We start from the raw sequence: 26,655 nt of genomic DNA on the forward strand, positions 1-26,655 counted from the left end.
GATACTGGCTAATGCTGGTGTGAGAGTAGAGGAGAACACGGACATCTCCATCTACCCGACAAAGACATTCCGGATTCGCAAGGGTTTACTGCCTTTCACCCACTCATGTAGGTGGCCTGAGATTAACGTTAATGCTATAGATGAAGTGTAAAGCTCAGAAGTCCTGTAAACAGAGGGCTGCTGCATCCTGCCCTACTGCTCGGCAGAACTTGAGTCTGACACCAATGTACAAAACCGTACACCTGTACATCGAAGCATTTTGCAGACAACAGTGAAAGCCACGAGACGCAGCCTTTGGGAAGGGAACAGACCATGCTTTCGTATTGACACATCACCAACAGCGATGTCTCATACTGACATATCACCAACAGACTCTTCTTAGAAACAACCAACAGGTTTTTCTCCTCCCCCCCTCAGAGGAAGCCTAGGAAGGGTGCCAGGCGTGGGGAGTCGGGTTGGTGCACTGAACATGTGCTTGGGAGCTCCTGGGAACCCTGGAGAGGCATTTTGATCCCTCCTGCTCCAGAGCTTACAATTCTTAGTAGTTTATGGCATCTGAAAAAAGAAATTGAGCCAACCTACCCATTCCTCCCACTCCTTCCTGGAAGACATGTGCGTAATGTGTTAATTGTTTACTAAAAAGGCTCTTAATGTAGCATTTCAGATATAATTAGGTGCCTATTTTGGACAACATATTAAGTGCTTTACAACAAAAAGTGCTATAAAAACTATACCCATAGTGGTGACAGGTTTAATTTTTCTTCAAGAATTCCACTTTTTTGTTACATCACAACTTTAGTTTTCTGATTAGGGATGTCACTGCCTAGAGTATCAAAACCAGCCGATGTTCTGGGAGACCAAAGGGAAAGAGTATCAGTTGCTTAAGGAGCATCGCTCCTCAACAAGGGAGGCCCAGAGTATAACTTTTCCCAGCTATTTCCTAAGTGAATTTCACTTCAGAAAACGGCCAACATTCCTGCCTCGTTGTGTCCCCCAGAACCAGCACGGATCCGGCAGGGCCCACCTTGGGAGCTGTCTCCCTGTTCAGCCTGGATGTAGATAGCCCCTGCTCAGAGGCCACTGCAGTTACAGCGCTCTGGAAGAGCCACAGCACACGGTCAAGTGACCGTGATTTCCAGGTCTGCAAGGACTTTAAGCAGTCCTGAACAAGTACACTCATAGCTTACACCTCCCTCCGGTTTTGTTCTGGGTTATAGAAGGGCTAGCAACAGCTGCCCACCTGAATTTGACCCATGCAGTTTCAGTATACTCCAAACAATTCACAAATCAGTAAAAAAAAGTTCAAAGCTTAAGGCATTCTGGGCCCAGCTGCCCATCCCACTCCGTTAACACATTTTGACATAAGGGGAGCAGTACGAAGCCTCGTGCCAGTCCGTAAGTGCTAGTGAAGACAGGCTGAGCTAACACGCCACGCAGAACTGGGGCACTGACCTCCAGCGGAGGGGCCGAGCGGCTGGCCGGATTGATAGCTGGGAGTGAGATTTTTTTTTTTTTTTTAATAAACACTGCAGCAAAATTCAGACTTCGTCTGAGCTGCCTGAGCCGCTGTCCCGTCCCCCTCCAGGGGGAGCTGCCTGGACGGGACAGTTCACGTGAAGTCCCAAGTCAGCGGTGGCAACAGGATGGAGGAACACAACCCCTCCACTCTGCCCACCAAGGAATACCATACCCTCCTCCTGCCCTACCTGCCAGACAACGTTGGCAGCAACACCAGAGAGAGAGCACCAGCTCCTAAGTCGGGGAGGAGACCTGAAGATGAGAGCTGCAAGCAAAGCTCTTTCTGGGAACAAAGTTCTTTTCTGATTCAAGAAGGAAGCGTCTGCGGGGAAGGGTGGGAGGTGAAACCAAGAACCCAGCTAGTTACTGCTGTCGATTTTCCCCATGCAAAAGGCTTGAGGTAGAGATGATGCTACCCAAAGCCTACAGAAACGTTAAGTTTTTCCTCCAGCTAGAAGGAAGTTAGCCAGCTCCCCTCGGCACAAACAACCACAGCTGCACTGAAGATACCCATCCTCCTCCTTCGGGCAAGCCCAGCAACTACCGGCTTCACCTTGGAGGCCGAGCAACCGGAGCTCTCATACAATCCCCCTATTCTCCTGAAAAGCACAATCGCATTCCTCTGAAAAGCAGGAATTTCCACCCACCATTCTCAAGCTCAACCTAACACTCACACCCAAAACAAGTAATTCCCACTGTTCTGGGGAACATCTAAGCTCAGGACATGTCTTGGAACTGGATCAGAACAGACAACAGAAGTGAGGCCCAAGAGCAGTGAGCTGCTGAACCGCTATCCTACTTCAGCACAAAACACCAGCAACTGCACTTGGTGCTCCATGGCAGGGGTGGTTGGAAGCTTTTGCAATTCCTTCTTTCAACAAGGTAAAAACCGCCAAAACAGCAACGGCTTCACGGCCTGTTCTCCAGTTGACCGTGTTTGACTCGCCATGTCCAGCTGACGCTGCAGTCCGGGGCAAGGGTGCACTGCAGCTCAATCCCAGAGTCGGGCACCTCCATGTCGTAGTGAACTGGCTGGCCTTCTTTAGTAACCAGACTGAAAGCAGGGACTGGTATCTGTGAAGCAGAACAAACAGATCTGAATGGCACTTCAAGTCTCTTTCAGAACATAATATCCCTCTGTCAAACCCAGCAAATAGCTTCCCAACCCAAGAAAAGCACCTGGAGAGAGGCTCGTGCTTGGCAGGAACATCCTAACCTTCTCTCGTAAGAAAGTACCTCAGAAACTGGACTAGGTAGCATTCGCCCTGCTGCCAAACTGCCTCACCCAAGTTTTTGACCATTGCTGGTGGTTCCTGAACTGCCTGTGTTTGGGCACTGTTAATTCCTCTGCAGGCTAGTGATATTTTGCTTTGTGATGTCCAAGAGAACAAAGTACGCCAAAGAGAACCACCACCGCTAGAACATTTTCTGGACTTCTGCAACCTCTTTGTTTAGAGATGATCACCACTTTTTACACTCAGATGAGTCACAGTCCCACAAACACGGAGGAGTTTCTGTCAGGGACTGCCAAAGAGGCCCACAGCGAGGTTCACTGGAGTCTGCCAGTATCTCCCTCCAACCTAACAAGTTAGAAGCATCACAGCCAAACACAGCCCGTTTCCCTTAGCTGATATTACTGCTCTTGACGAAAAAGTCATGTAGTGATTCTTCTTTAGGGAGAGGCAAAAGAATTCATCTTTATAGTCAAGGAGCAGGATTTTTAAGCTGCAGCACAGGTACTTTCTAAGATAGAGATCCCTATGGTCCCTATGACAATTAGCCACGGCTTACGATTCAGAAAACATCTTCTGGTATCACACTCATAAGAGCAGCACTGAAGTTATGTTACTAAATGTGTCATTAGGATCCTTGAACGGACTTCTGGGTCACTGGTTTTAAGGTATTATGAGGCTGCATTATGGAAGAACTTGCTTCTCAGACAAAATGCCGTACTTAACTCCCAGCTTTGTGTCTCACCTGGCTGCTTATCCCAGTGGCAATGTCTCCCACCTTTGTCCTGTGGAAATCCCTGATGTGTAAATTTTCTCCACTTAGCAACTGGATCTGGATTTTCACTCCTGAAATGCACAAGAGAAGTCATTAACTGTTGCTGTAGGCATAATGACTTCACAGTCCAACACAGAAAAATTGACTAGCAAGGCACATACATCAGAAGAACTCGTTTTTGTCATTAAGCTTTTAATTTATGTGGGTCTTTCACTGAGCATGGAGCCTTGCTGAAGACAACAATGACTCACAGAGCAGAACTGGATTTAGCAAGAAAGCAACTGAACAGATGTACTGATTTGCACAACATGCCCTCAAAATTACTTTGTAGGCATTTATGGTTATAAAGCATATATTCTTGCACATGGCAGTTGCACGAGGCAAGGCATACAAAGCTGAACCAGACTCTGTGCGTTCAGGAACTTCTCTGGCTTTTACTAGACTACACAGACTTGAGTCCCTTCCACTCACCTATGACTGGGGCAGACTTGGCCTCTTGACAACCCATGTGCTTTTAGGAGGGTCTGTGTTGACACAGCAATGGAAGGGTAAGAAGAGCTCAAAGACTCCATATCCCAGACCCTCTAGATACTGAGAAAATTATACCTGACCATTTATCCAAACTTTAGAAATTCAGACTCACCGTTGAAATAGCTGGGAGTGTCTGTGTGCCGACTGCGGTTCAGCAGGTTGTTCCAACTGAAGCTCTGTCCATCCGCCTGGCTGTTCCAGGAATGAATCCCAGAGCTCATAGTGTCCCTCAAGCTATGAGAAGCCTTCATGGAGTTCTGCAGAAATAAGCACAAGTTTGTCAAAGGCTCCTAAAGAAAATGAGCTTGCATGAGAGAAACATTAAAATAACCTCAGGAAGAAAAAAGTAGAAATCCACAGGGGTCTAAGGTTGGGCCTTGAGTTATTCAACATTTACCTGCCATCTAGAAAAGGGGATGAATAGCAATGCAACAGTTTGCAGACATAATAAGATATTCTCAATAGTCAAATCAATAATCAGCGGAAGAGTTGGATGAGAAGAGGGTTTTATCGTACTGGGTGACAGGAGAATAAAGCATCAGACAAAATTCTAATGTCCATAAGTGACAACACACAGGAAAAACAGATAACTGTACATAAACAACTACAGACCCTACATTGCTGTACTGCTTGGAAAAGTCTATACTATCTTAGAGTCATAGAACGTCAATCTGGCAACATCAGCATAGTGGTAAGTACCAGCCAAAAGTCACATTAAATGTTAGGGTTAGGTATTAGGAAAAAACCCAAAGCAGGGTCACATTCCACGCTGCACACCATTCTGTGTCAACAGCAGTACAGAACTCTGCTCAATTCTCCTTAAAAAGCATTAGAAGGCTGAGAAGAGGAACAGAAATAGGAAACAAAGACGATCACAGTCAGAAATGACTCCTGTAGATGGCAGGCTACACAATTTTGGACTCTATGTCTTTGAAAACAATGATTGAAGGGCTTATGTCCTTCCCTGGTTCAACAAGGCTTATTCAGTGTTTCTCACTGGTATTCCCTACCTTGTGAACACCAGAGATAGTGTAAGTTACTTAAATACTAAGTTTAATTATTTTTGTTTGCTCTATGGAAGTCATTAGTATGAATGGGTTCAAAGAAGTTCATGGAGAACAGATCCATAGGCTGGGAATGAAAATCCAAGATTAGGGTCTCTGTTCTTCTACGCTGTTCTTCTGGTCTTTCCCTAAACATCCCTTTAGTGGCCACTGCCAGGAAGAAGACCCTGGGCTGCACAGCTGTTTGGTCCAACTTGGTCCAGCTCCTACGCTCATCACTGCTTCTTCAGTTCCTTTCTTCTGCACAGAGAGGGTCAAGGCTGCTGAGATTTTCCATATCCACACACTTGATGCTTACTGTGAGCATACAGCACAGGAGAGCAACTGGAGGAAAGGGATCCATGCTGGACAGTAAACTAAAGAACAACTACAGTCCTAAATACCCCGCTGTCCAAGAACAAAGATTTCTTCCCAAGGTACTCTCCAGCAAACTGGGTGTCAAAAAGCAGCAACAAACGTGAGAAACTCCAGATGTCCATTGGGTACAGCTTCCAGCTTCCCAGAGGTGGTTACCCTGCCACCCCCAACACCCACAATAACACGGCTAGCATCCATTTATACTCACCTTCTCACTGGCATCTGACACAAATGGGCTGTCAATGCTGAGACACGAAAGCATTTGTTCTTGCTCTTCCAGCGAGTAAGGCTGTGAAAGGCTGTTCAAAAACAGTTCTGCAAGCAAAAGGAAAGAGAAGGAAGACATTTCTAGCGATTCCTTTCATGCCTCCCTGCTCTAATCACAGTTACTGCAATTAATACCCAAAGCTTCTTCACCATTATCTAATGAACATTGGTATTAGTGTCCACAAAACACATGACACACAATTCCTCTGCTAAGTAGAGGCTATGGCCACCACTGTGAAAACAGGGAAACTCAGCCAGAAAGGACAGATGAACTGTGCAATGACATGCAAAATGCCAGAGACAGGACTAGCACCCACAATTTCCCAGTTCTTGCCTATTATGTCACCCATCAGTCTTTAGATCCATCCACACGATACCCAGGGAAAGGTCCAACTTATGTACTCAACTCTTGCAGTAACTTGCACTGATAATATCCAGACCTTACAAGGCTGCTGAAGATCCAAAGCCATTTGAGAAGAAAGCTGGCCCTCAGCAACCCCTAAAATGCCATTCCTCAGTTCCGTGACAACAGTTACATTTCAAGACATTTTTTTCCTAGCTTGAAGTTTTCAATTCATTTACGAAGACTAGAAAATATGGGATAAAAAAAAGTGAAAGGTTGAGTTATACTTGGGCAATGGAACTGGACTATCACTTTACTGATTTTCACACTGAACTTACTGCTGGTTTTCAAATTCTGGATTGCTGCTGGTAATCAAATTCATTGCCTGGTGGCTATAGGTTTTCCAATGCCCAGAACAAAACAGTTGCAGACTGATTTTAAATATACTGCTTCGTCTGACATCTCCCATCCAACCGGCTTAGCCCTTTACTGAAAGAATTATGTTTGAAAACCTAAAATTTCAGATGAAGTTGGAATTGCAGACACCATTTATATGGTGCACATAAGCACAAGTATGAAACTGGCTGTTTTCTGAGAGGTTCCTGCACCTCTCACAGAAGTTCCCTCCACTGTTCAGAGAGCAGAAGGAAATCCTGATCACTACCTTTGTGGCATATTTAACTGGTTAAGAACTACTAGTTTTGGTAATTTAAAGGAAGCCTGAGCAATTCGTGTAATGAGAGAGGAACTATGAACAAAATGACATCCAAGCTCAAAAACCAGAAACAACTGTCAAGAGGCCAAAAGAAAGCAGCTGTACTTTTATCATGTTCTCAAGGAAAAAGCTGAATTCCCTACCTAGCCCATCGCTTACCTATTTCCAGCTGCTGAAGCTCTTGCTCTGAAATGGTTGTTGCTCTCTCCACATGGCTGCAGCTCTTCAGGGGGAGAGGAGTTGAGGAGAGAGGTGGAGGATCCCAGGTCTCAGATAACTCCTTGCACCCATTCCAAGGGGTTCCCTCGACCTCCTCTGTTTGCTCCAGAGATGGTGGTGGTAGGACTGGGCTCGCACAAGAAACTTTGACTGCCAATTTTGGATCAGAACCAGTCTCAGAAACTGGGCTCACTGTGGGGGACAGGGACGTCTGTGGATTGTTTTCTTTGTTCAAAGATAAATGTCTAGGCTCTCTGTATTCGCCTTTCCAGGGGCTTGTCACACCTCCCACTACAAAACCAAAAAGCATATAAACATTATCAAATAAAGAAAAAAAAAGAGGTAAAAGTTTTCCTTCACAGTAAGAGTTTCTGAACTGTATCTTGCTGTAAAATGCCCAGCTTCTTCAAAAGACAAAACCAGATCACCTCTACAAATTCTTGCTGTATTACAGAACCTTTCAGCAGGATTAAGTTGAAATAAATTATGGATAGTCTTAGAGGCAAGACTGGACCACAAGTATGAGTTACAGTTCAGGATGCAGTAAACCTCTGCTTTCAGTTTTGCTGCATACCAGGCTCCAGCTCACTAGATGCTGTTGACACTTCAGCTAAATATCAGCCCAGCCACAGCACACACCTTAATAAACCCACATAAAGCACAACATCGTCTACTTCAAGCAGAGAAGGAAGAAAGAGCATGTGACAGCTACACAGGAAATTTTAATTTATTTGGGTGAGAAACACCCAGCTGCGGGCAAAAGCTATCAACCCAAAAATATACATCAATGCTGAAGCCTCTGCAAGTGATATACTGAACAGTAAAACATACTGATATTTCCCACAGGACCACTCTGACATAACTAGCAACTGGCCACTTTACCAGTGTGGATAAGAAGCTTTAGATACAGGACATTTCTACCTTCTTCAAGTGCGACACTGGTCTTAGTTTTCAGTTCAGACGCAGATGCTCTCTGAACAGGCTCTTTCTCCAGACCCATTTTAATAATCTCAGCCGTGAGAGGGTTGCAGGAAGGTGGAATTTCCCTGAGAGGAGGTGGCTCTTTAGCTATCTGTGGAACAAACAGGAAGTGAAAGAGGTTAGACCAGAGAGGCTTCATTTGATTTCAGAAAGGTTCTTCCCACCCTGAGAGCGTTTCCAACTGAAATTACAGCATTAAATGAGAGACCTGAGCAGTAATTTTATTACAGCTGAATGGCTAAAAAGTCACACCCAAGTCATGAGCAGGATACGAAAGAAACAGCCCTAGCATGTGTAATACACAGCTGTCGAAGAGGCATAAGAAATGATCAGCTTCCAAAGCAAGGTTGGCATCATCTCAGATGCCCAGCTGGCTCTCAGCCAGCCTTCCTGAAATGCCTGCTCTCTAGCTAGGTGTAATGAGATTTTGCAGGCTTACGTACCTTTTACTGGAGATATGTTGGGTCACTTACCTTTAGACAGAGCGGGTGATTGTAATACTGGGTCCAAGGGTGGCACCCATTAAGCATATGCAGCATCATACAGCAACTGCTCCAGACATCCACTTTGGAGTCACAGCGTTTTCCCATGACCACCTCCGGAGCCATATGAGTCTCCGTGCCAGGCACATAATTCCCTAAAACCATTCAAATGAAAACTCACTGCATGTAAACTAGAGAATAGTTCCAATGCAACTGCTGGGAAGCCTAAGGCAGCCTCAGTCTTTTCAGTTAAAGTGAGAAACAAGTCACTTTAACCCAAAAATCAGCATCACGTACTCTTATAAGCTGTTCAAAGTCTACGTCTCCTTATCAGTCTCATCCCTTGTACATAGAATAGGTATTAAGCTCCCCTTTCCAGCAAATCTGGGAGGCAAAACATGACCCTCCATTGGTGAGCTCGGCAGTATAAAACATATCCTTTGTTTTCAACAGCTGCATTAAAAAGCACTGTAAAGTTTAACTGCCCAAAAGTCAGTGAGGAGTTTTGCTTGGTGGAGGTCAGGATTCTTCCCCAGCTGTTTAGTGAGGTTACATGACAAGTCAGAGTTAGATTTTTAAGTTTCAATGTGGTTTCTTGCAGGGACAAGACACTGAATGTAGTATGCTGACATAATCTTACAAAAAATACAACAGCCTTCTAGGCTGGGAGATAAGGACCACCTTCCAACCTTAAGTTCCTTTTAGCTGTCAGCGGGACACATCACAGTAATATCAATCAATGCAACCCTATGAGCAACGTTAAGTCTGGAAAATACAGTTGCTTGCAAATTAGCCATATGCAAATGTTCAAAAAGAAAGAATGAGTCAGTAGGGCAATTCTTTAGAACCGCAGCAGAAAATGATTACCTGTGACCAAGCACTTTCCCAGGCCATCTGGATGAAGGTGAGCAGAGTGACCAAAGTCACACAGAAGAGCCCTGCTTCCATCATCAGACAAGAGCACATTTTCCGCTGGCAATAAGAAGTTTTTAATTAGTCAGTCTCCTTTGTATTATGGTCACTGAGATGGGAAAAAAGTCAAAAGCTCACAGAACTACAGTTTTTTGAGCCCAAACCAAGGTCTATTACTCCTATGGAGTGTCACTGGCTTAAGCAAGTACACAACTAGAATTATCTCTACTTTTAAGCTACCAATTATCTGCCCTGGAGATTCTTCTACCCCAGTGGTGGGGCAGCCTGGGCAAACAGCCTGTCAGACCCACCAGATGACAGAAAGAAAGAGGTGACAAATATGATATGCCCAGCTGTTTAGAACCAAGTTAAGCTCTAATCTCAAATGTAGAGCTGAAAATCTAGTAAATAACCTTTTGCCACCCAGTAACTTAATCTCCAGGAAGTTTGCCTCTTGTAAGAAAAAGGGAAGAACAAGGTACCTTAAGTACCATCCTACCTTTTACATCTCCATGGAGAATGTTTTGAGCATGAAGATACTCCAAGCCCTCTAATGCCTGGCCCAAATAACTGAGGGCTCTGTCCTCTGGCAGGCAGCCACTCTGTTTAATTAGCTGACCTAGTGAGCCACCTAGAAAGGAATCCAGAGAGTCCATGTTAGCTTATCTTTAAATTCTTCCCAGCATCATCAGCGTTCCTCGCTGTTTCTGATGAAGAAATGAGAACTGCCAGGTCTGACAGCCCTTATCTTCCACACACGGGTCTGTTCCTTTTGTTTATTCCCAGAGTTCTTACTGCCCACAGAAACTGGCCTCTTTCATGAAGCCTTTTGCTTAGCGTCAGTTTAACTGTGTTGCTTTGTATCAAAAGCAACTACTCTGTGATCGTATCAGACACTTCTAGGTGCTACTGATTACCAGCTTGATTCTTGACAGGCTGTGTTTTCCATGGTCCTGGCTGGAAAAAGGAGCATCAGGCAATGGAATCATCTAGGTTTGCTGATACAGTATCCCCTGTTCCAGTACAATGTGCTTTACACGGTGCCATGCAAATAAACGTGAAAGCAAAAAACAGCACCAGCTGTGTGTTTTAGTGAGAATTTGCAGCTGCTGTTCAAGAGTTATACATCTTGAACTGGAGCGATGCAGGACTGGAAACGATTCCCCCCAAGAAAGACCACTGCTACACACCAGCAGGGGTTACACATACCTATCCCAACCCACTCAGGAATTAATGCTAGGAACACTCTGGATACACCAAAGAATTAACAGATTTAAAATTGGGCCAGGAGGAAGAGGAGATCAATGTCCACTGCATTCAACAGTTACAATGGTGCTTCCATTGTGGTTGTTCCCTTCTCACCCTCCATCAGCTTCATGAAGATGGTCACCCAAGGTCCTTCCTTCACAGCTCCGTACAAGGGGACAACTTTAGGACTTGTTATTGCAGCACACGTTGTTAACTCCTCTGCACGGAAGTGTTCAACTTGTACCTACAGAAACAAAGAAGAAGCACTGAACAAATTTTGTGATGAATCCTGACAGAATCGTCCCTCCCTGATGCTTGGGTCAGAGTGTCCTGCACTGTTTAACAGCACAGGCACAAGGATAACCTTCATTAACAGAAATCAATCAAACAGAGCAATAAGTGGGAACACTCAGAACGATTCTGAACAAGGATGATGAGAGTCCCTAAATCCTCAGTGTCTGAGTAAAGTTAAGATTTGTCAAAAAAGATGCCAGGTTGCAATACCTCCGGCTTATGGCTGAGTACTGGTAATCTTCAAGAGGAAGGTAATTTCTGTCTCAGTTAAAAAGGTAATATTGACAACTTAAGCATTCTACTTTCATGAAAGAAGAAAAAAAAGTGTCTAAGGATGGTGTAGTACTTGGCAAAAATAAAACTCCCCCTAAACAGGAGGGAATATGAAATATGGCCACAAGCAGTGATTGACACTATCACCTTTTTAGGTGGTACTCAGCCTGCACAGAAAAATGGTTAAAGAAAAACTCTATTCCCTAAGTTCAGCCAAACAAAATAAAACAAGAATTTGCTAAAGACCAGAAGGAAAACATGAGTCACTAAGATTCTGGTGGGAAAAGGATGTATCATGTTTCTTCTCTGTCAGCAATCCAGCTATAGCTAGTTTTCTTTAATCTCAAGAATTTGGAGAGCAGGTGCTTATATCACCAAGTATGGTGAAAGAAGGTCAGGTAGTCCCCTTCTAACACAGGCAAACAGCAGTAATTCCAGACAGTTACTGATGTAAAATGAAATACATCATAGTTAAGTGTTCAACTTGCATGTCAGAACTCACTGGTTTAAGAGTTTGGTCTGAGAAGATGTATTTCTGATCTACAGAAGTACCCTTTGAAATCCTCTAGTAATAAGGAAAAAAAAAAAATGTCATTTTGAAAGACTTCAGCTTCTCCTACTCTCATGTCTTCCTTTTCAGCACTACCACTCCTCCTTCCTGAAAATATACCCCACTAGTAACAGCTATTTCTCCTAAGACTGTGTATTTGCAAAATGGATAAGAAATTTAAGTAGTTACATACTGTCAGAAAACAAGCTGGTTATGTTGCCACAAAATTCCACATCTAAAATGTGAGGATGCAGAATAGGAAATAATTTTCTACATGCTTTAAATATGTTTGCTTCTATATAGCTGACAAATGAAATGGTTAAAAAACTGGACAAGCTGGCTTAGTCTTGCCACTTACATCTTTCCACAGGTGATACATCAAGTTGAGACCAATGTAAACTAGAAAAAGCAAACATTCTAAATTGAAAAATGCAAGTTCCAATTCTTTTTGCATACAGTATTTTTGTACTCAAGACAAATGCTTCCCACACACTTGTTGAAGTTTTCTATTGGAGTAATGTGAGAAACATCAGTTCACAGAGGTGATGAAACTATTCAAGTGTTAAGTTCAAACAAAATAGTTTATGTTCTCATCATCTACTTGCATTATCACTCTGCCTTCACCTCTGAGGCCCCCCCATGGCTGCCTACAAATCAATGCCCTGATTCAAGTTACATTCCACACGCTTCATACATCGTAGGACAATGGCATGTCTTGGTGTACAATAGATTATGCCAACTTCTGGAAAAATACACATCTTTTGCTGCATCTGTAACAGAACCACCTCATTACAATGTGCCACTATTGCATATGACACTCGCTGAACAGATGAAAGCTCTCTCTGTTTTAAATGCCTACCGACTGCCTTATTTTTTTCCTACTTTATTGCTTTTTCAACAAACACCTGCCATGTCACCATTTACACTAGATGTGTTTTAAGATGAGAACAGTTAGATAAGCAGACAACTCACACAGCCGTTTCTCCCCCGCAGTCACTAGGAACACACAATTTTTCTGAAATCTCTACTCTCTTGGCCTGTCTCAGCACAAAAACCAAGATCCCTTGTAGCATGCTTTGAAGGCCAAACGAACCTATTTCTGGCTGCTAAGCTTGACCCCCTGTGCACACACAGGTTCTCCGTCTGCTTCTTCTCTCCATGCCATCACCTTGAAGTTTTTCCTTGGACATAATCACAGCAGCATTTCACTGTGACTGTACAATAAGGTACCTACAGTCCATGGTAGCTGGAAGGAGAAGACTTTTTCTCCATATGCCTTCTTGTGTCAGGAACCCCCCCCTTTCTCACACATAATTACCTTTTTGGCAGCACACTGAAATCCCGTCTGTTTGTCCTCTATTTTGTATACTTCTCCAAAAGAGCCAATGCCCAAAGAACCGTGACACTTGGTCCAATGAACCTCTTCTCGGTACTCATAATCCACCGGCTTTAGTTTCTGGAAGTTAAAATCAGAAAACAAGATGAAGCAAGGAAAGAAACACTTAACTCTTGAGCTCCACAGACAGAGACCAACATTTTCAGAAAAAGCACAATGATAGATATTGCCGCACCTCTCTAAAAATCACTGTACAAAATTACTTCTGTCACGGGCTTGAGCTGAAACGATACAGGAGGACCTACTTGATTTCTGTGGGCTCTGATCTAAATGACTGCACCCCACTGTTGTAAAGAAAGGCCACCAGTATTTGGATAGCTTTGGAGCTCCAAACTATTCCCTTCACATGCAGGAAATAACTATGACACTAAATCCCACAAACAAAACAAGATTAACATGACTAAATGTAGACATCTATGTGTGAGCTAAACCTTTTTTATAGTCAGTAGACTGAGATTGTGCCTTAGGTCTCAGTGTAAATATATTCAGGCAGGTAAGTGACACCCTGAACTCCACTGACAATGCTGACAGGGTGACACTGATTCCAGAGAAGAGTCCTCTAAGAGGAGTTTAAGGTGGCAACAGAGAACTGAATTCAGAAGAAATGAATCATGCCTCTAACATTTACATGCATTTGCTATGCCCAAGCCCTGTGTTTGGCAAGGGACAGTGGGTGAGTTGCTGGCTTCCTACCAGAGGCAGCAGACATGCTTTTTGCAGCTTCGTAATTTCAATGTCCCTGGTTTCTGTCTGTGCTACAGCCCAGGTCATCTATAGCCAATAAAATCTTGCAGCCTGTTCACCTGAATGGACTGGGTTCTTTCACAGACAGACAGAGAAGACATGTTTGAAGACTGACTAAGCACAGAAACACTTCTCATAGACAAGCATGCATATTTTGTGAATGAGTGAACAAATTAGAGCCACCAATCTAAGACAGGGCTTTATATCCTTCAAAAAACAAAACCACATCTTTAACTGGCAGCCTTCAACCATATCAAGAACCATTCAGAAAACACAGTCTTGTTACAGAAGCTGGCACGTGGATGCAGATTATCTCTCTTCTGAAGCCCTGGAGAAACTCTGCCTTCCACGACACTAGTGTGTATGGTCAGAAGATCACCTCATTAAGTAGCACGCCTTCATTTTCATCTGCTTCATGAAACTGTTCCTTCGGGTCCAGACCACCTCCTCTCCATGTCTTGGCTAGGCTGGCTAAATTTTGTGGTTCACCGAGACTCACGCTCCCCTTCAAGGCATCTACCAAGTATTCTTCCACAGAAATCTTGTCCGAACTGGTCTTCACGGACTGGTTGACACATTTGGGGAAACTATATTCTAAGTTTAGGCCAGATAAGCGATGCTCACTGTCTTGATAGTTGAGATCACCATGGAAGTACATCTCCAGAGCATTACGTTTCATGGCATGGAGAGGACTGTCCAGATGTGGGAAATGAGGGGGTACTATGTTGTAGGGAAAAGGATGGAGAGTTTCAGGCTGTGGAACACTGTCCCTCTGATAGTGCCGTTTCCAAACATGATTAAGGCACTGAATAGGGCTTATCAACTTGTGCAGTTCTGTTTTGTATTGGCTCCTTGGTGAATGGAGTTTGCCCATGGACAGAACTTTCTCAGGTTTCTCAAACGGCAGCGGATCATAGACCAAGTCCTTGTTAAATTCTGAAGCCCAAAAATTGTTTCTGTAAAGAATATTTTGGTGTGATTCATCCTCCTAGAAAATAAAACAAAACAGCTGAGCAGGAACCTCAACATAGCCACCCAAAATTCAACCAAGAATTGTCAGGAGTTTGCAGGGGTCCCAACAGTACAAAAGGAAGGTTTAAGGATTCTCACCTGGACGGGAATTGGGGTGCAGCTCTCTTGTTCCGGAGTTCTGGGACCTCGTCTGCCAGCAGCCACTGTTTGTATTTTCAGCTTGGATCTTTTCTTGTGACGTTTCTTTTTCGTCTTACCACGATGCCTCCCTTTCCAACAGGTAGGTGCCATCTTCCCCTCCGTTGCATGGGCCACATTGTTAGGGATTTGATCAAGACTGTCTGACCGGCTATTGGAAACCAAAATGCATGAAGTCTCTTAGATCTGACGGTGAAAGCACACCTCCAGTTAACAATTATGACCCACAGAACAAGAATGAGAATTAGCAATTCTGCCTTCTGAGATTTAAAGCATAGAGAACAATAACATAACTTCTTGCCTTCTAATATCAAGGCACAGTAGTATATCTGGCATTGTAAGAAAGAAATACGGAGGGGGTGCGTGGGGGAAGCAAAGCATTAAGTCTCCCAGGATTTGCAAATTCTGCAAGGAACAGCAAGACTAGATGGCAAAGTAGAGGGAAAAGCACTGAATGTCTCCAGGTTGCTTTGAGACAGTTTGTGTCTATGATTTATAAGTGAACACAGACATTATGTATAAATGCAATCTATTTTTTAATATTGTTAAAATTAATAAAAGTACTCATAATATAAACGTCTGCTCTATTTGAAAGAAAAATAGGCTTTGCACCAAAGAAAAGGGATGACTAAGTGCACTTAAATAAAATAGCTTCAAAAAGCCAAAATGTTCTGGCATGTAAAGCTCAATACTACAATATGATTTCTAGGAATGCATACATACACAAAACAGCACTGGCCAGCACACCAGCTGGGGGTCTGTACAAATAGATACAACTCTCAAGAGAAACATTTGCCTGCAGTTATTCAATACCAATCACAGTAGTTAGATTTTTTTAATCAAGTTGTCAGAGAAAACAGGATATCTGATCTTCAAATGAAGAAATCGTAATTGTTCTGTTGATTCAGAATAATTATGATATATTCATCTGCCTTTACTGAACAGGGATGCAGTTCACAGCCAGCATTGCTCTCTCCATCTTTTCCTGCTGTTTCAGTGCACCACCGAGTGCTAAAAGACCCAGTAAGCAGAGTTCTAGGTGATGGCATCATCACCTTGCCTGAACCTGAACATATAGCTGCATTCCCCATAAACCCCCTAAGAAATGGTTCACTCCGCATTTCTTCAGTTGGTTCATGGGACAACGTCATAAAGTCAGTGGGCAATGTCAAACCATATACCTCACAAGGCCAGATTCAGTGTCTGAAAGCTGCCAGAAAACAGGCAGCACCTAATTCTATATCCCAGTTACCCCACCTCAGAGAGCGCTGGAGCTGCTTGATAAAGCTCCAGTGCTTAATAAAGCTCCAGTAAGTGCCCCAATAGGGCACATATTCTTCATGAAGAAAGAGTAGCCCACTCCCAGGTGACTTCAGAAAAGCAAGTCCCAGGCCTCCATTTTTCCGTCACAACTGTTACTCCCCCTTTACCACTTTCAGCTTCTCTTCACAACTCTGTTTCTGTTGCTAATGCTGTCATCAAGCAAAGGTTCTTCTCTCATCCCCTTTTGTTCATCCTCCCCAGAAACAAAGCAGTTCCTTTTTTTCAGGACTACTTCTAGCAGCAGCCTAAGTTTCCCGCAACTTTTCAAAGAGCATGGTGTAACATGGTTTCAAAAGCATCAGGACAGTTCAGTTAAGAAAGACTGAAAATTTTCCCCTTGGATCCTTCTACTTCAAGCCCATGAACCTCAAAAAATCACTTAGTCATTTCAAAACAAATTTGACCACTCAGAAGTAGAGGCAGAAGACTACAAGGGCCAGTAAATCAGCAGGCATTGACAATAAGACAATACAAGGTGTTTCAAGTGGTTTGTGCTTAAACTTATATTTTCTCCTACCACAAAAAGGTTTTGAGGAAGATGTTTGGGGAAAGACACACTCTTCTCGAGCCTCAGACAGAAAAGCTAATTCAAACAGGAGTGCTTTTGGAAAAAATATTGTAAGCACACAGAGCCAGGGTGATTTGGAACAAGTCAGCACACACAACAGTGAAGGTGGGTATTCATGTTAAGAGGTCTCTCACCTGTAACGCTTACTATGAGCAATAAAGGATCTCTCTGATAAAGTGGGGCTGAATTCCTGACTGTTTTCACCTGTGTGAAAGAAAACAGGATCATCACATGTCTTCAGTATCAGGCAAAGTCTCTCCTGGTAACAACTGGACTAAGAAACAACTCCACCAACTTGCTAAACCAAACAGTGATCCCGACAAAGCACCACACAGTCGTGCCACATCACCCACAAGACGTTCTTCCTCCCTCAGCGTTAGACAGCTTCCCAGCACTGCGATCTGATCTCCCAGCTCCTTCCCACCTGACAGCTTTATTTTCTTTTTCTTTTCTTTTCCCCCACCTTTTAAAACACCTTTCAGAAGTCAGCCAAGAACAGACGACCCAGCGGGACACAGATTTATAGTCAAAGCAGCTAGGTGCAATGGCCACATGCTGTTCTGTTATTTATGCTTTATTCAGTGGATGCTGCCACATTATTAGGAGATTTCATGAGCTTCCTAAATAGAGACTGGGATGTGTCACCAACTCCACCCCACTGGGGATTACAAATAGATTTCGTCTCAGCTCTCCAGGAGTGCAAAGCCAGTGAAATCTCATACTGCATTACACATTCCTTTTTCTCAATGAAGAGCAGACTGCCCTGCTACTTACATTCTGCTTGGGCAATAATAGAAATTGATGCACAGCCTCCTTCTGTTTCTTCTTTTGCTGTTCCTTTGGTGATTACATCATTCAGGATTTTCCACTGACTGTGAAAGATGACCTTCTTTGAATCTTCTACTTTGCAAACACTGCTCTGCTTCTCACTCACTGTCTCGTTCAGCCCCTTGGTAGCTGTGAGCTCCTTCTTGTGCTTGACGGCTGGATCAGGAGCTCCTTGGCACGTAATTCCCATCACTGCCATTTCACAGGTTCAGTGAGTCACTGAGTAAGAACAAAAAACCAAAGCAAAACACTTGTCAAAATGCTTCACAGGCAGAAGCGGCTTCAAGTTCATGAGAAACAGGAGGCTGCTGAAGGTATCAGATTACTAAATAATTTAAACCAAATCAAGGTCCTACCCAACCTCTGAGCATGGAGCTGAAAAAGAACCCAGGACTGCCAGCTCTCCATCCCTGACTTGCACCACTGAAGATCTGAATAATCAACGTTATTCTCAGTACTAAAAATATGAGACCACACAGGTTTCAAAGGGAAATTTATTTCTTGGTATATTCCATTAGCTTAAATACAAACAGTGAAACTATATAGAAGAGGGAACTCTTGTATCACTAAACAGGAACAATATTGACCCAAAAAAGAGAAGACGTGGAAGATTTTCTCCTAGAGTGCACCTAGGAGAAGTTACATTGTGCTCTCACACCACATAAAACAGCCATAAAATCCTGCTAATTGCTTTCTTCCTTGTACTCAGTCACCCTCGAATCCATTTCTCATTTTTCCTTCCAATGAAACAAGGCTAGGCAATCAGCCTCCCCATCCACAACTCCTCCCTCGCTCCCCTTCCTTCCCCTTAATCGCCAATAACTTTTGAAATCCTTAGTCAAGCCCGACAAAAGTAGAGCTCTTACGGTGTATCAGATTAATGCAAGTTGGTGTTGGATAGAGGACAGCGATGGTGCTGGAAAAGACGATCCCCTCTGCTTGGCAGCAGCTGGCGAGTCAATCAGCACAGGCTGCTAGCTGACCAGTTAGCATAAATGTAGCTCCAAACAAGTCCCAGCACATGCCAAATCTTGGCCAATTGGCAGCGCAGAGGAAGGTGGAAGGGAGCCAGGGGTGGAAAGGGAGAAGCGTAAAGAAGCATGGAAGCAAGGCACTGCGGGACAGGACGGGTATATTGTGGGGTGAAAATCAGGAACGTGGAGAGTTAGGAGTTCCCTACAACCACGCTGAACACGAGCCCACAGGAAATACGGCTTTGGTTTAGCCCCTGATCCCCTCACCTTGGATTCCGGAAAAGTTAAAACAGTTGTTTTCTTTTAAACCAGAATATGCCCTATTGCCCCTTAACTGTAGAGGTCACTTCCTTGTGCCAGTCCTCTCACAGCTCAAGTGCAGAATCTTAAAATGAACATTTCCATCAATAAGCAACCCATGAAAATTCAGAAACCTTAGCAAACATGTACAGATGTTAAGTACCATGAACCCAGTATAAGACAAGGAGGAGAGACATTTGGAGGGAGGCCAGCAAAAACAAGATCTCAGAACTATTACAGGAGCACATCTTTGAGGCTCATCAGTTCAAATCTGCACCAGGTATTTTCTTTTCCTTTTTTCTTTCCTTTTTCCTCTGCCTTGAACAGCTGCCTGGGGCAACAGGACATTTACTCTGACAGGCTCCTGGCAACACAGAGATCAATCAGGAGTATGACAAAACTAGTGGGTGCTCTGTGCCCAAAGGACCACCAAGGAAAGGGGAAGGGAGCAGTTTGGGAGCCAAGTGCATGAACCTTGGTGTGATGTGTAAGTGAGTCACCTAACAACCTGGCAGGTATACAAGGAAAGTCAACAATGACCACATTCAGCGGCTAAACAGAGAACAGCTGCTGTGCAAAAGAAGTGCTGATGACAGTATCCCACTCATTACGCCCGTCCCGCTCCCTCTCCTCTACAGAAATTATGTCAAATCTCAGTGCTGTAAAATAATCCCTTGGAGCAGCAGAAAGAGAGCCTGCCAGATGACTAACCCAAGCCACCAGTGACCAAACTGACAAGTTCAGAGCTATTTTTATACTCACTCTCTCCTGATTTGCATTAACTCTGCCTCTCCTTGCCCTCCCCTCACCTTCAAGGACCTTCAAGGTCTGCAGCGCAAACCCATCCCCATCGCCAAAAAATACGTAGTTCTACAAGTCACTCCTCAGCTTAGTTAAAAGACAACAGAGGGAGGGGAGAAGCAAAATTGCAAGTCCTTGTCACCCTCTGAAATGGAAAAAAAACCAAGGAAACATTACTGAGATTAAAGTCAACAAAGCACATACCTCACTTGCCGACTAAAAAAAAAAAAAAAGAGGTAGCTATTGTAAGCAAAGTCCTCTAACACAGCAGCCGCTAGCGCTCAGACAGTTTAATGTGTGACTCAGGTCTACAAGGCTGTGTAGGCACAGAAGCTGCAAGCCCAGCCCAGTTTAACTGTTGCCGCACAATTTTCAGGTCCTTATAAGAATCAAAAACCCAACTATTTTTATGGTATGTACAACAAAGCGTAGTTGGCAGAAGTCGTGATTAAAAAAAAAAAGAATCAGAACTTTTAAATCATTTTTGAAGCATAACTTCACTTGAAGTTACACATTCAGAACTGAACAGGCTAGACTCATCTCTGTGCACTTAGAGGGGGCGGCAATCCAGAGAGGCGCAAAGCATTCGTAAGCCCCATTAATTTGGACGTAGACACTTGGTCTCTCAGGCCCAGGCCCGGTGCACAGCCCTTCTCAGGGAAGCTCTATATAAAACGGTGCCTTGGGAGCAGTAAATGGGTACCTGAGGTTCCACAGCAAGACCACTAAGAACAGGATTTACCCACATGAGACACGCTGGAGCTGCGGTTTCGGCTGCCTATTTACTTGCCACCGCTCCAGGATGAGCGCAGCTTCCTGTACAGACACAAGTTATGTACGTGCAACATGAGGAGCTTCAAGTTATTGAGCTGGAGGGTGGTTGTTTCATACCCCAAACTGTTTCTCTGGTTTTCAAAATCTCCTCTCCCTCATCCAGGTCACCTAGATTCAACTGTAATTCTTGATTTCAATATCCCTGACTTTCTTCCTTCTGTAGACGTGTGTATGGGGTCATTATTTTCAAAGAAGAAAGGGGAACTCGCGTCATGAGGCAGTAGATAAAAGTGAATACTACACTCCTAACTCACAACGGGCTTTTGCTAGCAGCATTAAAGACTACTTGTTCCTTATCCTCACTAGGGTTTTACACTCACCTCTGGTTAACTAGTGTTAGTTCTCACTGCTGTAAAAAAGAAAGTGCGTTTTTACAGAATGAAAGCCAAACACAGTATCAGTTGTGCTGTGGAGGCACTGGTCCGATGGCAGTGGCAACTCCTCCCTCAAATAATGTCTGTGAGAAACGAATATACCGGATAAGGTCATCTGAGACTTGTAGGGAGTCAGAACTAAGGAGACACTCAAACATTGTTAATATAAGAGGTAACCATGTGCTTTCTGCTCCTTTAAAACCTCCTCCCTCCACCTTTCTCTAAACAAGTCCCTCTTCACCCTCTTCTGCTCCTCCATCTCAGTTGGAAGCTATTTGTAGCAGGGACCTTAAAACAACATTTCTGTGTTTCATGAAGTTACTATGTATATAGAAGGAGAGACTCATAGCCAGAAGTAATGCAAATACCTCTCCAGCACTAAAACACTCTGCAGCACACCATAATATGGGATCCTGCTTGGTCTGCCTGGGTCAAATCTCCCTTGCCAATGGCTTTTCGGAGAATTTCAGTTAACATTGTGTGGAGTAGCCCATAGACTTAGTTAAAAAAGACTTGGGAAAGAGCTTTAAAATATACATAAGACTTCCTAAGTCAGCTTCAAAGTATGCAGATTTCTTCTCCTAGTCTGAGTGCGAATGTTCAGCAGCAGTTTCACATTGACATTTAGTTTGAAGGAAAAAAAAAAAAGAAAAAAAATCATGTTGTCTCAGTGAGGTTTCCCACTTCCTTATTGAGAAGTTTTATGAACAATGCATTAACTTAGGCTAGCCTTCTCTTTTGCAGCTGCTACTGGTTTATTAAAACAACACAACTAGCATTTTAGCAATGTTGCTTTGCTGACCACTACAACAAAGCAACAGCTGGGAAGAGCCAGGAATTTATGCATCACTAGAGCAGGGAATGTCAACTGAGAAGAAGAACATACACCTTTTGGGGACCTTCCAGTTCTAACAACTGTCAATAGGCGTTAGAGAAAGTGCCAAGTCTGCAGCCAAAAGAACCTATTCAGAGTATTAGCTAGAAAATCGTCATACAAAGAAATCAAATCTTGTCAAAAAACACACACTTCACCAAAGAAAAAAAAAAAAGATGACAGTTGTTAAAAAAAAAGAATCACACTAAAGATCTGGTTTGGGGCCCAAGGAGTAGATATATATGTACAACCCCTTCAAACCCCAGGCACCACTTCCCTTTGTCCCTGCCTCCTCGCCGTTATCTTTCTCTGCTTGGATGCTGCCGATGAGCTTCCTTGCTGCCCACGTTTCAGATGGAACTGAAATTAAGACAGTTCCGTTTTCGGCCGTGTCAGTTTAAGGCATATTATTGTAGCATGGGCCTGGGGTGGTTATTTAAACAAGCTCAGTGCTGTGAGCAAGGAGAAGTTTCAATTTGTGTCAGAAGGGACTTTAAAAAAAAAAAAAAAAAAAAAAAGTTGTAGCACTCAACACACACCCCTACCTTAAAACACACTTAATGCCATTTTAAGCTAACACGTTTAAGAGAAAAAAAAGACTTCCCTTGCATATCTAAGAGTTCCAAAGTAAAAATAAATAGAATGCCTGACTGATTAAAATACTGGTGAGTCAGATCACCAGTTGCTATTCCAGGATGCTCACAGACTTCACCTCCTTTTCTTTAACCGGTGTTATCCATTCGTCTGTACAAGGGGCTCCTGTACAATCTTGTCTGGTTTCTCTTGGTCTCTCATGTGCTGTCAAGTACTGCTGCACACAGGTTTACCTGAAGATCTCCAGGTAAAGCTAAACATTCTACCTAAACCACCACGGAACTGCCTCTTTGAAGGATTTCACTATCAGCCTTATGTTCATGAGTAAGTTATGTTACAAATGATAGTAAGTATGTAAACATATTCTTTAAAGTGGTTTGATAGTAAATACTTCAAAATCCTGTTTCAGCCATTTGTATTGCTTACTGTAAACATGAGGATAATGAGCTTCAACTGTCTTTTTAGTTGCCAGACATTAGTATATTGCAGTAGTTTGGTTACAAAGTCTGTAGGAAAATATTTGACTGGGTTTAACCATGAGCAGAATTTCTAAAAGTATCTACACACACCTATCTTCATTTCCTCAAGTACAAGCTTGAGTACAACTCACCCCTAACAATTCTTTTCATGTTGTTGAACAAAGATATGAATAACACCATTTGCCCAGAGTTTATAAACATCACCGCAATCCCGTTCATTCAAAGAAGTGGCTAATTTTTCCAAACTGCTTTGCAAGCAAGTGTAACAGAAAGCATCAGAACAAACTTCAACCTGACAAGGTTTTGCTTTCCAGCCTGGCTCAGCTGTTCTCACGCAGGCTTTTAGGACACTGCTTAATGACATCCTGGTTTTTAAGACCCACTTGTGGAGTGAAGCTATTTCCTAAATTATAACAAGATGATATAATAAAGCACCTAAATGGACAACTTCCAACAATAACCACAAACGCACACTAATATCAATTCTGCCCAAGCAGGCAGGAACTGAGTTTTCACCAGTTATTACTATATATTGCTTAGCAGCTTTAAATTTTCAATCACATTTATAAAATGCCATGTAAGTCTACAAGGAAGCAGTAAGCCTGAAATGCTAGGCAAAACCAAAAGTTTAGTTAAATTTAGTATAGATAGAAGCATTTCTATGTAATCTTAATTTATGATTGGTCCTGCGAATTCAATTATGATGATTTTATACTATAAAGTAGAAATATGAACTGACCGGAGTAGTTTCTAACTGTCCAGCCTGAGCAAACTCCCGTGAGACAAACTCCCATTTTAACTGCAGAAGAGAACTGCCTTTTAGACAAGAGAAGGTCCTTATTCTTCAGGGCCCAGGGCACTGATGTCACTAAACTGTGATCAGCAAAGCCCAGTTTCCTACAGACTAAAGTCCCGTGTCTAGCCCTCACAGGCCTCCTTCTGGTCCCCCCAGCATCTCCAGACCCTTTCCTAACTCAGGTCTCTCTTACTCCAAGCCAGCTGCTCTTCTAGGAACTTGGAAATCTTTCTGTCTTCCAGACCTCTATCCCTCTGTCTCCACCAACAGATTTGACTAACATTTTCCAGCAAACTTCAAAAGTTGCAGAAGAAAAGTTAAAGAGACAGCATGGTCACGTTTGCCTCCATCTTCTTAAGCAGCCAGAGTAATAATTAGGCAACATATCACTGTTACAACAAAAGCTCAGCTCTACCTTCTCACATTTAACATGGAAACAAGATTCAGGACAGACAGTGGCAAAGTTCCTTAACTCCAGTTATGTTGGATCAGGTCCCACAAATCCTTTAGGTTTTTTGGTTGTTATATGTTTGTTTGTTATACTCCTTCTTCACAGCATGCTATACAAATATTCACTCTCTTATAGCAGTTAAAATTTAATAGTTAATAGCAAATGACTCATTCCAAAGGAATCTAGTGGCTGTGCCAATAACAGATTTTAACTTAGTTAAAATGCAATAAAGCAGCACACCACAGACAGATATTTCAAAGCCCGATTTGATTATTCTTATCACTAGCGTCACAGCAAAGAAGGTGCAAGTTATTACTCATAAAAGAGTTCAGAAAGCCAGCTGAAAAAGAAATTTAGACGTTGTTTATGGATGCTAGTTTCAGACTGCAGCTTCTTAAATGTGCAAAGCACTGAACACATGTTTCTAATGTAACCAATTAAAGTAGACAGGAAGCATCTGAGATCAACCACAGCAGCAACTTATTAATCAGCAAAGAAGCATTTTAACCTTTTGCCAGAAAAAAAAAAAGTCGTGTCAAAGACAAGCGCTATGGCTACATGTGACAGGCAGCAGACAGGCAGCAGACAGGCAGTTTAACCGAACTTCAGATCTTATTCAGTTGTATATTTTGCCTAGCTGATCTCAGGCCTGCCTCCTCTTCCCCTCTCCAGGGCCAGGGATCGCTTTGGAAAGCAGCACCTAGCAACACCCAATGAACACGGCAAAGTCTGCGGCTTCACCTCTTCTCTCCGGCGGGTGCTCCGGGACAGGCGCGGCAGGCAGGGAACCGGGGAGCTCAGGAGCCGAGGAGAGGAGCTTCCGAGCAGAAATACAACATCTAGGCTTTAAAAAAAAACCAGAGAGAGTCTCAGCGCTCTGTGGAGACGTGGGCAGTGCGTGCAGACGAGGGAGAGCGGCTGCAGCGGGTCCCAGGAGGAGCCCGTTAGTGCCCGTTAGTCGGCAGGTACCGCTCAAAGCTCCTCGGTACTCCCGGGCGGCCAGGGCCCTTCCCGCGGCGGGCACCGGCTGGGGGGCGGACTCCCCTCCCGCCGGGGCCGGGCAGCGAGCATGGGGCTCCCTCACACCCTCCTCCCGGAGGCGGCCGCGGAAGCGGCGGCGGCGGCGCCGGCCGGCAGCGGGCTCCGTCAGGCCCTACCGGACAGACGCGCTCCACGGTTCCCGGACCGAACGCCGCCCCCCCTCCCCCCGGATCCCGCCCCCGCGGCGGTGGCCGGCCGCAGCCCCGCTCCGCGGCCCCCGAGCGGCCGCACCTACCGCTCCGGCCCGGCGGCACGGCACGGCACGGCACGGCACGGCACGGCGCGGCGCGGCGCGGCGCGGCCCCTCAGGCCTCCTCAGCGGCGCCCCGCTCACTGACAGGCGGTGGCCAGCGCCGGCCCCGCCCCCCCGCCGCCGCGCAGCCAATCGCCGCCCCGCCGCGCCGCGTGACGGCGCCCCGCTCCCGCCCCCGCCCGCTGCGCGCGCCCCGCCCCGCCGCCCGCGCGCGCCCAACCACCGCCCGGGCCCCGCCCCGCCGGCTCTCCGGGCGCGGCGCGGCCCCGGCGGGCGGGGGAAGGCCGGGGGCGGGCCGGGTTTCCCAGAAGCGGGCGGGGCTTCCTGCCAAGCGTTCCCCGCCCACCCCCGCTTCCTCCGGGCGCCGCCGCCGACTGCGCATGCGCCTGCGGCCGGAGGGGCGCAGCGAGGACAGCGGCGCGGAGGCGCCCAGTGCGCAGGCGCCGGGGGAGGCGGGCGGGGCGCGTGCGCCGGGTGACCGTTAAACGGCCGCCGGTCCCCTCACGGCCGTCCCTTTCGCTGGTGGTGGTCGGCTTCGCGCCCGGTGCCGGGGCCTCGGCCCGTTGCTCCGCCGCCCACGCGGGGCCGTCTGGCCGGCAGCGCTGCTGGCCACCTCCTCAGGCCTCGCATCTGCTCTCGGGTCCCCGCCGCCTCAGGAAGGGAGGCGGGAGACGGGCCGAAGCGGCGCTGGCCAGGCCCCTGGGTTCGTGGCGTGGCTGCCGACCGTCTCGGTAGCCTCCTCCCCGTGTTGTCGTGCTTCAGTAAGGGCGCTGGTGTAAAGCTGTAGCGGCTGTACAAGTTTTTCCAAGAGAACTTAGTAAGTTGGGTTTGCCTTTGTCTGTACAGGTGCTAGAGGAGTGTATAGCTTTGAACGAGGAGACCAGAGCTGCTGTAATAGCACTTTGTCTGTAAGCTGTCTCTTTTGAGACTTACAAATTAAACTGATTTTGGCTCAAGGAGCTGAAACTTTCTATTGACTTTTTTCTTTCCTTGTTCTAAGACTCTGTTACCTTTTAGCAGTTAAATGCCAAGGGGAAGGCTGCAAGAAGGGATGTTGACATCTGATGTTGGAGCTGCATCAAGGCCAGGGGAGA

General features: G+C 44.9%; 1 protein-coding gene across 1 annotated transcript; it reads right to left on the reverse strand.

The window, feature by feature from the left end:
• Positions 1 to 1,558: 1,558 nt before the first annotated feature.
• On the reverse strand, positions 1,559 to 25,080 carry MAP3K14 (mitogen-activated protein kinase kinase kinase 14). Its single transcript, XM_050911709.1, has 16 exons — positions 25,009 to 25,080; positions 17,737 to 18,009; positions 17,097 to 17,166; positions 15,012 to 15,222; positions 14,281 to 14,889; positions 13,080 to 13,217; positions 10,759 to 10,888; positions 9,896 to 10,027; positions 9,352 to 9,456; positions 8,476 to 8,639; positions 7,943 to 8,093; positions 6,962 to 7,312; positions 5,686 to 5,792; positions 4,169 to 4,313; positions 3,496 to 3,596; positions 1,559 to 2,592 (listed from the first exon to the last, which is right to left on the reverse strand). The coding sequence occupies exons 2-16, from the start codon at positions 17,987 to 17,989 to the stop codon at positions 2,428 to 2,430; spliced, it is 2,832 nt and encodes a 943-aa protein (XP_050767666.1). The 5' UTR covers positions 17,990 to 18,009; positions 25,009 to 25,080; the 3' UTR covers positions 1,559 to 2,427.
• Positions 25,081 to 26,655: the final 1,575 nt, after the last annotated feature.

Source organism: Gymnogyps californianus, chromosome 28 (genome assembly GCF_018139145.2).
Source record: "Gymnogyps californianus isolate 813 chromosome 28, ASM1813914v2, whole genome shotgun sequence".
NCBI lineage: Eukaryota > Metazoa > Chordata > Aves > Accipitriformes > Cathartidae > Gymnogyps > Gymnogyps californianus.